Source organism: Colletotrichum gloeosporioides (genome assembly GCF_011800055.1).
Source record: "Colletotrichum gloeosporioides strain Lc1 chromosome Unknown consensus_95, whole genome shotgun sequence".
NCBI classification, from domain to species: domain Eukaryota; kingdom Fungi; phylum Ascomycota; class Sordariomycetes; order Glomerellales; family Glomerellaceae; genus Colletotrichum; species Colletotrichum gloeosporioides.
This window is the reverse complement of record NW_025544740.1, coordinates 372,430-383,665: the sequence shown is the minus strand read 5'-3', so window position 1 is coordinate 383,665 and position 11,236 is coordinate 372,430. Positions and strand designations below refer to the sequence as shown.

The window sequence follows — 11,236 nt, the reverse complement described above, 5'->3', positions numbered from 1 at the left end:
GGATCAAGGGTGTAAATCATTGCATTGAGGCAGCCGAAGCCGAACCGACTTGCCAAACGAGACGTTGAGTGCCAGGTAGAGGCAATCTGCAGTGCGGAAGATGGGTGGAAGGTGGTTTGTCCAGATTGGCCGAATCCGCGCTTTCTTATTTTTTGTTGAGAACCTTTCACTCGGAGACGAAACAGGCCCTAGCCACCTTTGGAATAGGAGGCATGCGGCTTGCACTTCACGATAGTCTGGGGCTGGCGTGATCTGGCGCACTGGTTCTGAAGGAAGACAAGAGCTGTCGGACGTGGCGAAGCGGGTACCTGAGACCTCTCTCGAGGCACATGGCTCGACGAATCCTGCAAGATGGCCTTCTCCGGTCATGCTGCGTCTCGAGAGGACAACAGGTTGGCAATAATACCCGGTCTCTGAAAGGGTAGTCACATTTAGCAGATCAAAGTGGTTGTGCGTCAGAACCTCGACGCGGTTCCAGAACAACTCTGCGGAGCACAACCCAGTCGAGCCACGAGTCTTGCCGTATGGCTATTCCAATTTCGAGTCCAAACCAACCGAACCGAAGAGAGCAGACGAGCCCTCCATCCCAGCGAATTCACTGTGTTTGGCTGAGACCTGAAGACCAAACATGCGTCTTCCCTGCTTAAGCCGGCGCCAGGAAAAAGAAACGACGTGGGGTGGGATGGAGGAAGCCGTGCCGCTCATTTTTTTTCACGCACTCCATGAGACGAACCCAGCTGTAGGATTCTCATTGAACCCTGCTCGGTTTTCTTTTATCGGCTGCTCGTCGTCTACCTGATGCGAGGCAAGCTTTTCGTGAAGTCACAAGAAAGTTTTTGAGGCTGAAATCCGACGAGAACGACGTTAAAGCACGATCTATACACTCCACGCTGCCCCAGGGCACCTTTCTCCATCCCGCTAACCTGCGGTCCAGGCCATATTAGGCACAAGACTGAGAGAAGTCTGTCAACTAGTTAATCTGGCTCAGGCGACGGTGTGGACTGTCTATCGAAAGACCTGTCACCTTCAGCGGCGTCGTTGGCTGGATAGTTGGGCAGCCACCCTTCTGCAAAGAGACAGACAAGATGACAGGTGGGTGGCCCTGAACTTGTCCAAAGTGGCGGTAAGGAAGATCCGGGCTGTCAGGTGCAAAGATTGCAGATTGGCTGGGGCGGAGATCGATCTCGCAGCGGCAATCAGCGCTCAAGGCAATCGTCGGCCTGTGTGATGCAGTTTACTGCAGGTTGTCCTTTTGGTGTTGGTGCATTATGTCAGGCATTCGTACCCCTTGCCTCTATGCCAAAAAGTCGTCCAGACATATCACAACAGCTGCCAGAGAAGATGACAGCACCGCTGTCTCTATCTGAAGGGGCCTAGATGTGTGGGCTCATTGGACAATGATGATGCCCAGTTTGGTTGGACTGGTTGGCGGCATGAGGGGGGTGATGGAACAATATGTTGCTTCGGCCGTCTTGCAGCGACGCCCGAGTCGCCATGTCTTGGGCATTTCCTCGAAGCTCCACAGCCAAGATAGGCCGGCAGTCCCGGGCCTTTACCATTGCCAGAGACACCAGAACAGTGTCGCACAAAATTGCTGCGAGATAGTGGGCGGCATCTCGTACGGGACGGCAGGGAAGCCCGTCTCCGATCACAACCAGGCTCAGGTCGGGGTAATGCCCTTTCACTTTCTTTCTTGTCCCCCCAGTGTCTTGTTTGTTGTTGCCCCAGGGGCTCTGGCGACGCATCTGATCGGATCGAGGTGCGATCTCACATTGTCGGCAGCCTGCTATGCTGGGGGGAGCTTTCTTGATCCCTTCTGGCCCGGTTGGGCAGGCTTCATGAAGGGGGCCGCCTCGCTTATGTGCGATGTTCACATCGGGGAGGGAGGGGAGGAGCCAGACTCGAGGTAGTTTGCTTCCCAGGAAGACCGGGATTAAGACCCGGCAATGGACAATTCCCCCGACACCCATCTCTTGGCATCGAGGCCATGCTAAGGTTGCGGGGGCGATCGGATCCCCGTCCCGTCCCGCGCCCGGGTCTGGCCTTTTTCGTCCCAGTCACTCGCTCTCCGGTTGCTCAACTCGCTCCTCACACCGGTTAACGACAGGAATCCCATCGCGTCACCCGTGTGTTGCATTGTGGACCGTCACATCTGGACTGATATCTGACCAAACATCAAGAAACCAAGAGATGAGGGAATGTTTGCCAACATGCGAACCAGAAGCAACCCAAGGCGGGGGAGACGACTCGAACAAGCTTGTTTGTCAGTCTTAACGCATACCCATCCCAATGGCGTAGTGAGATGTATTCTAATGTAACAGGAAGAGAAGCACATTATCATGGTTGGGAGCTATTTTTTTGGTCTCTTCAACGTGACCTGGTCCATGAGCGAGCGAATCAAGGTCTCAACGCCTTGAAAAAAGAGAGGCTGCTGCAAGCACCCACTGATCCACCCATCACCAAACCAGCTTATCTGCTCGCGGATGCCAAAATAGGAAAATGTTCTCTCTTTTCATGTTCTTGGGGAGAAGAAGTTCACTCGTCACATGCAAAGTTGCCTCATCCCAGTGGAAATGTGTGTACTCATGAATGTCTATACTCTGAACGAAGTCATCTCTCAGTACATACTCCACGGCCCACGAGAAAAGAAAAAGATGAACCTGCATGTGAAGATGAGCAACAGCAGCGGGGGGAGCAACGGGAAAGAGTTCAGGAAATAAAAAAGGTTATATGCCAAATTGAACCAATTAGCCGCACCCGCTCTCTTCTCGCTTTCGATCCCGAAGGATACGAGGGACAGACAACACACAAAAAGGACTGGGAGCAAAGAGCCCTTTATCCCGAGAAAAAAAATTACTCCCGTCATTTCCCTGTTCCAACATGCAATAACATACGCCGCCCTATGCTTAGAAGACGTGCGCACACATCCCATACCAGAACCAACCACCATATATCCTAATAGAGGACCTATGCCGTCCAGTCATACGCAAGCAAACATCTTCTTTTCTTCTAACGCAACACCTCTCCGCGTACTGTGTGCGACCGAGTCTATGACCAGACATCCTCCTGTTGCAAAACATTAGAAGAGCTTTCGTCACCGAAGGGTGTGTGGGGCATGAACGTACCTGGTACTGGTTGGCTGCCCTCATGTTCTTGACAATCTCCTCCGCCTTAGCCTCGGAAATGCCGCGCTGCTCCGAGAGGATCTGGCCAAGGACGGTGTTAACCTCGCGGGCCATGTTGGCGGCGTCACCGCACACGTAGAAGTAGGCCTTCTTCTCGAGCAGCTGGTTGATTTCCTCGGCGCGCTCCTTGAGGCGGTGCTGGACGTAGACCTTCTTGGGACCCTCGCGGGAGAAGGCGGTAACGAGCTCGAACTTATCGCCGAGAGCTTGCTTGTATTGCTGTGCGAAAGTGTGTCAGCTTGGTTGTCCCTTGCATTACGAATGGGGACTGTCTTGTGTGCGGGGTGTCTTACCTCCCACTCGTCCTTGTACATAAAGTCCTCGGACTGTTTCCTGCATCCAAAGAAGAGAATGGTCTTGCCAACATCGGCACCGTCCTGAGCGAGCTTGGCGCGCTCCTGGATGAAGCCGCGGAAGGGGGCAACACCGGTTCCGGGACCGATGCAGACGATGGGCTTGGAGGGATCCGAGGGCAGCTTGAAGTTGGAGTGGCGAACGTGGACGGGGACGTGGATGCCGTCGTACTTGTTGCGGGGACCGGTGATCTCGTAGGTGAGGCCGAAGGCGGTGGGCTCGGGGTCGTTGTTCTGCTTCTGCTTGAGGGCCAGGAGGTAGTTGGTGGCGACACCGCGGAAGGGGGTCTCGCGGCCAGGGACCATCTGGTTTTCGACGACGGCGGTGATAGAGATCTTCTTAGGCTGGACCAAAGAGGACGAGGAGATGGAGTAGTAGCGGGGCTGGAGCTTGGTGAGGCCTTCAATCCAGGCGGAGAAGGGGATGTTGGTCCACTTCTGGCCGCCGCTGACGGAGTCGAGGAATCGTGTGATGTTGTAGAAGTGGGTGCCGGTCTTTTCGTGGAAGTAGTCCTTGTCGCCTCCAAGCTTGATCATCTCGGCCTTGATCTCCTCGGAGGGAGCAAACGCAGCGAGCGTAGACACGAACTGACGGGAAACAGGGGCGCAGATCTCGAGGTGGTAGCGGATGATGGCATCGTAGGTGGTGGGCGTGGGGAAAGGAACCTTGGCGGTGGGCTCGAGAGCCTTGACGCTGATGACCGAGTGTCTCTTCTCCGTAAGTCCGACGAGCTCGAGGAAGCTGTCAACCTCCTCACCGGGGTTCGTGGGCCAGATAGCAATGTGGTCACCAGTCTGGTAGGACAGGTTGGATCCGCTGATGTCGACTTCCAGGTGCAGGCAGTTGCGGTCCTTGACGCTGAACAGCTCCTTGGACTCGGCGATGGGGGCAATGTAGGGGTTATGGGCGTTGAAGGGACCCTTGGCGGTACCCTCGAGGTGCATCTTGTTGGGCTCTCCGACGTAGACCTCGGGCGAAGAGGGGTCGAGGCCCTCGCGCTCAAGAATGCTGAAGGTGGGCTCGTAGACAGCCTCGCGCTCCTCCAGACCCATCTTCTCGGCCAGGGCAGCCCACATGGGGTCCTTCCAGGCGAGGAAGTCCTCTTCCATGGTGCCAGCGCCGTCGTCACCCTCGCCAGCCTCGCCGATTCTGTTGGCACCAAGCTTCTCGAGAGCCTTGGTGACGTTGCGGACCATGGAGTTGTAGTGTTCGTAGGTGTTGTTGCCGAGACCGAAAGCGACGAAGTTGAGGTTGCTCAGAGCGGGATCGTTGCCCTCGGAGAAGGAGACGTCCTCGCCGGTGATGAACTCGTAGAAGTCAACAGCGTTGTCGGTAGGCTCGCCCTCGCCGTAGGTGGCGAGCACGAACATGACGACCTTGTCAGAGGGGATGGAGTCGAGGTTGTCGTAGTCGTAGTCCTCGAGGTCGGCGACCATGGTCTCGAGGCCGAAGCGGCTCTTGCCCTCCTTTGCGAGTCTCGAGGCGTAGTCCTCGGCGGTACCAGTCTGCGAACCATAGAAGACGATGCAGTTCTTTCCAGACTCATCCATCTTCTCCAAGATGTTTCTCGTCTTGCCGGCCTTTGCTCCATTGGCGTTGGCGAAGGCGTTGGCGTAGGGGTCCTTGACGACACCCCAATACTTGCCCTTTGTGAAGTAGGCCGCCGTCCCGAGGAGGATAACGGCCAGGACAACGATGTCCAGCGTATCGAGTTCCGCCATGTTGGGCCGTCGGACTCAGGTGAGGCAGGTCGTGAAGACCGACGACAAGTCCGAGGGAAACGTGGTTTTTTTTTGGGTTTTTTTCCTCTCGTGGGGAGGATCGTCGTAGACCGAGAGTGGTTCGGCGGGGTTGTTGGGAGAGGTGTAGTGGACAGAGAGGTGAGAGAAGCGAGGCAGCAACGACAAAAACCTCAGCGGACGTGCGCCAGGCAGAGGATCACCAGAGCGCAACAATTGCCGAGCTGGCAGCCGTGGACGAAAAATGACCTCTCTGGGCGGTTTGGAGTCGGGTCGAATTTAGGTAGCCGCGGGCAGTGGCGGTTGTTGGAGGGAGTTGGGGAAAACAAGCCCAAACCTCGTTCGGGGAAGGGAATACTGCAATCGTGTTCACATGGGATCAGCGGGGGTGATTCGACAATTGCCCGTGTGGTGGTCTCCAGCACACTGAAGCCTGCCCCCAACCCCCAAAAAGAGATGCCGAGTTTCGGACACTGGACGGCGCCGCCTGAGGCAGTCGGGTGGGTTCCAGGTCGAGGTGCGGTGGATGACGGGTCCAGCGCCAGCGCAACAGCAAACAGCAGTGCTGAACTTACGGTGGACGGGCGGGTACTTTCTCTTTTGGCTTGGGCTGGGGGGACCAGGAGGAGCAGGAGGAGGTACTTACGCTTTTAGTGCTCTACGCGAACTAAGTGTCGTACGGTCAGGAAGGGGACGTGTGTACTTGTTCCCGTTACCTAGATAGGTAGGTGGGTGTTGTACCTTTTTTCGTGTAGGTGGGTGGTCGATGATGTAGCAGATGAAGAACACAGAGGTGTGTCTTGGCCAGAAAAGAAACGCAACAACCGATGGATGGGTGGTTTGGTTGAAGAGAAGAATGGGAAAGAAAAAGATTTGGAAGAAAGGCTGAAGAGGAATAGAAAAAGTTTAAAGAGCTTGTTTGTGCGCCGGCCGAAGAAGACAGCGAGGATGGATGGATGGGCGTATTGGATTGATGCGACGGGACTGACTGGGAGGACGGGACGGACTGCAGATCGGGAGCAGTTGGAAAGTGAGATAAGGGTCTGGCCGGGACTTGGGATCTTGGGACCTGGGAATGGAACCGAGTACGCCGTATTGTGCCAAGTAGTTGCAGCGTACGGGGTGTCTGGCAGATTGGAAGCTGGAACTGGGCTGATTCGGAATGGAAATACACCGCCAGCGTTCCGAACGTTGCGTCTATTCTGGCGAGGGCGCGCGGGATTCAGCCCAGACTACAGACTCCAGACTACAGACTACAGACTCCAGGCGTTCAGTGATCACTTCCATGGTCATGGTGGCTTGCTTCCCACGCGCGGTACGCTAATTTCCCGCAGCGGACTGTCTCCAGCTTCTACTTTCCTCCACTTCCCTCACCATCACTGCCACCTGCGAAAAGGTGCGGTACGTACCCTGACAGTCATCCATTCTGCCCACCCCCGCCCTCGCTCTGTCCACGCCTCCGCCGGTCCGTCCCCAGTCCGATGGCTTAGTCAGGTGCTGATTGGACCACTCAGGTGGGACAGACGGACTTTTGGGCAGCTTCGAGTGGGTCTCGAGGGGTCTAAGCCGGAATGGAGCCACGCCAGGCCGCTGCCGCCAAAAAAGTTTACGCTTTCCATTGTCTGCGTGGTGCGGCAACGGTCAATGGCAATGACACTTGCACTTGGCGAGAGCAACAGAAGCGCATGGAAAGCCCAGAAGCGCGACTCTTTTTACCTTACGCAGTCGAGTAACAACTCTTTTCTCGGGCAGTTTGCCAGCCAACGGGGATTTGCTACCTGCTGAGGTACTACAGATGGTTTGTTTCTGACAGCCTTGGTCGGGTCTGACTGGTGAAGCAGGCACTCAAGCAATGCAACCGCACATCTGACTCGGGCAGCTCGTTGAATCATCAATGACAGCGCAGCCGACTGGCAGACGATGCATGTCTGGATGGAGATCATGATGGATCCCGTCTGCCAGCCGACGTCGATTGGGTTGAGGAAAGCGAGCCAAGGGGACCCCGCGAGACCGATAACGAGCACCTGCCATGCTTGCCGTCGTTTGTGTCTTGTGTGTCTGTCTTGCCTCGTCTTGTCGCTGCTGTCAGCCTGCTTCTGCTTCTGCTTCTGCTGCTGCTGCTTCTGCTGCTAATTACATGAGGCCATCCCGCGGACCACGAGCACGGCCACGCCCACGGCAGTTGCGAATGCTGTGCCTCAGAGTGATTAGCCACGGGCAAAGCCAAGGAACACTCTCCGTCGTGGGGGTTGCCGTGTCGTGCCTGGCCCGCTACCTTACCCAGCCTCACCTCCCCCCTCCCTCGCCTTACTCGAACGTCTTATTTCCATCACTTTCCGCGTCCTCGGATTCCGTCGCAGGGACCACCGGTATTCCATTCCGGGCCACCACATGGTTTCGTCCCGTCTGCGTCCGCCTCCCCATCCACAACGCCGGCATCAAGTTCCAGCGTCAGCGGCCTCAACCAATGACAGCCACACTTTCGATTACGTACTGCCGCCTCTGGCGTACGAACCGCGAACTCTACTCACCTTACCTACGTCCCTGATTCCTCGCGGCGATCGGCGCACCACTCAAGCATGGAGGGCCGCCCCGGTTCCAGACACCGTGTCAGGCGCAGCACCGTCGGCGCGGGCCATGCCACCACCCTACCCTCTGCGCCTGTTTCTGAACGGTAATCCCGCTTCTTGGCTGCGGCATCACCACCGTCCGTCTAGTTCAAGGCTGTCGTCGAAATGGCAGAGACAGGGACATCGGACTGGTAGAGGGTACATGCCCGAACACGAATACGCGTGCTGCATGAACCACAGCGGACCTGCGTCGGCATGTACTCCTCTAACTCTCGGCCGAGCGATTTCCACGATTGTCCGCCTGGTGGAGTCGGCGCCCCGGACGAATACTCGAGTCCGCTCTTCCCATGATGCCGGGCCGGTCGGCAGTCGCTAAAGGACCTTTGCAGATCGTCACTGTCTGCCTTCATCCAGCTAGATCGCCTGCTGGCCCAACCCGAATAATCCGCCGTGAAACCGGACTCCCATCGGCGGCATTCGTGCCTTGCTTCGTTGAAAATTATGGACCTGGGATTCGGGCCACCTGGCCACTCCGGCCTGTCCAACATCGGTTTCACCGCATTTCTTCGACTTCGGTCTCGGACCTTCACACAGTCCTCTCGCTACCCTCCGCCGGTGAATGCCCACCTGGATCCCACCCCAGCCATCCTCTCGCTTTCGTCTATCGCCGATTAAGCACACGCCTCTGTGCCGTCGACGGGATTGCGAATTGGAAGCGACATCACCATTGCATTCAGGCACACGAGGCGGCAGACCCTGAGAAGATCGCATGTCTTGCATGAGAAAGGGCTGACAGGCAAGCCCAGGGGCATCTATTAAAAGGAGCCATCGCCAGCCGCTGCCATCGCGATGCAGCATACCATCCGCTCGCTGTCGCACGTTTTTCTTCTCCCTGGCCCCCAACGAAAAGTTCTAGACAAGTCGTTCATTTTTTCGGTTGGTCTCTCCGCTGCGACGATCGAACGTTTTCGTTTCTTTTCTCTGTTCGACAGCGTGCGTCTCATGGCATGTAACGGTCACCATTGGGTACGGACATACCATGATCGAAAAAGGTGTCGTCATGTTGCGCGAGCTGCACGCTGCGCACTACTATATTCGACTCCTCGCAACTGCAGGTGAGGTCCGAGGAGCTCCAGCAGCGAACCGGCGCAGGTCAGGTGCAATCGACGGTCGTGATGATCGAGTCTAGAATTGGCGATGCCAATAATTGCCCTTGGCTCATTTCATCCAAGCCGGGGTCGATACTGTTCGGATATTTTATTTCCAGCCCACATGTATGAGGCGCTGCTGCGGACTATCCTCCGAGAAATGATAATCGTCCTGCAGGTGCCGCTATCCGTCTTCAGCTTGTGGCTGTCAAGTGTGAGCTTCGCAGCCTCGTCTCGCGTGCGACGAACTCTCGCTGTTCTCAATCTCGTCCCTTCTTCGGCAGAGTTGATCTTCAGCGGCAGAGATGAACCACTGCACATCCCATTCGGTCGGATCGGCTGATTGGCGATGAGACGCGGGCCTGTTTCTAGAGTTCATCGTCGGCCGGCGGGAGCGGCCACTACCGAAGGCCGCGCATCAGGTCAAATCTGCAATGCTGCGTGGCCGTCTGCATGGCCGCCGACACGGGCCCCGAGCACTTCAAAAAAGCCACGGCCTAGAAGCTCAGATCGCATCGCAGAGGTCGAGAAAATTCCCGCCAAGCGATAGCCAGTGCCGAGGTACAATATACAGCAAGGTGCAGATATGGAAAAGGACCAAGCAACCCTAATAGATATAACCTAAGGTGTGAACACAGAAGTACTATACTCAGTACTAGAAGACACAGAGGTCTCGAGAGAGACGAAGACGAGGTAAACAAGGTACGAATAACTTTTCCTCTGCCATGGCAGCCTCGGCCACCAAGGTTACAGGAACCTTGCCTTATATAAGGAGAGCAGCAGTGAGGTAAGTAGCCAGTACTCTGCATCCATCAAATAACATAATGGCAGACCAACAACTTAATAACTTCAACAATTCGACCCAGAGGGCGCCGTGTATGCCGACCCTCGAGCGGCTGCTCGAGGTATGCGAAGGCTACGGTTGGGAAGAGTGCAAGGGTTCCTTGCAGGCACCACTAGGCTCAGCAACAGGGATACCATCGCCATATTCATCTTCGGTGCCCGCCTCCAGAAGCAGGCTGGATTGCGGCTAACAGACTCAGAGACGCAAGCTCTATACCGCGCCTACAGGAGCTGTCGACAGGGGGGGCTGGATCAGACGGATTGGAATCTCGCCACGATTCTCCAGGGCCTTCAGCATGTTAGACAGCACCATGAGTTGTAGAGTCCAGTGTACTCACGATGAATATGCTGCCTACAGAGCCGCTCTGCTGAGGGCCTTGTCGATCGCTCAGATCGCGTAAGGAGGGCAGGATGAAGAGTTGAGGGATAAAGCAGTGTACCAAGACCAATACAAGAAATTCAAACAAATGACAGGCCACTCACACCCCAGGGTGGGGGGAGGGTGCGATAGCCAGTGCGCCGCGCTCTTTTGCCCCTTGCGTTAGCCCCGGATATCTCTTGGACCATTCCCCTTCAGGGCGGGCATTGATGATTGGGCCTGTGACTTCATCTTCACTTTGCAAGCTGATGCGCAACACGAGATGGCCCGGCTGGATTGGATGGAATCGGCCAAAGTTGCCGCCCCAGGTCACTCCCAGCAAGCATTCAGGGCCACTCGAAAGGGGTGAGGGTCCATCCGTTGTCAATGGTGGCCCCCTCCCTTCCCTCTTGGCTTTTTGGTTCTTGACCCTCGGGGACCAATGCTTCCCTTGACTGCCCCTCGTCCACCCGCTGATGGAGGCTCTTGATTGGTTGCTGCCTTTGCATAGACAGCCCTTGTCGCGTGGCCAATGCCTCTCTGAAAAATGTGATGATCCTTGAATTGGGCTGCGGAGTGCGGACTGTGGGCGAGGAAGGATGGTTATTAGGGGCGGGTTTGGCTCTGGCTTGACACCTGAAAATGGGCCTGAGTGGACAGGAGCGGACGCCGAAGCAGCAGCAGCAGCAGCAGCGCAACGGCCCAGGAACCAGCAGCGGGAAGCGTGCAGCGGGAGACGCGCCGGCCAAGGATGAAGGATGATGGCCCAGGCTTCGTTCCCCCCCAAAGTCCCAATCGATGGTACAGAGTGTGATCTCATCTTTTGTCAGACAAGATGGGAGTCTTGTTTTCGATTGTCCCACCCACAGGACAGAGGACAGAAAGTCAAGAGAAGGAGACGACAGCAAGAAGCATGACATCGGCATGGGTTGGGCTCCTGGCATTCTGCTCACGGTGGTCTTGTGAGGCCTGTCGACGACGAATGAGGGCATCGAACGGGGACCCTGAGCAGAAGAAAAGCACGGAGTTCGGATCGGAT

At 56.2% G+C, this 11,236-nt stretch overlaps 1 protein-coding gene across 1 annotated transcript; it reads right to left on the bottom strand.

Annotated features, from left to right (window-relative positions):
- Positions 1 to 3,048: 3,048 nt before the first annotated feature.
- Positions 3,049 to 5,260, bottom strand: GCG54_00013264 (NADPH--cytochrome P450 reductase; the record flags this gene model as incomplete). Its single annotated transcript, XM_045413122.1, has 3 exons — positions 3,049 to 3,066; positions 3,126 to 3,404; positions 3,479 to 5,260. 3 exons carry the CDS (start codon positions 5,258 to 5,260, stop codon positions 3,049 to 3,051), a joined length of 2,079 nt encoding a protein of 692 aa, XP_045257683.1.
- Positions 5,261 to 11,236: the final 5,976 nt, after the last annotated feature.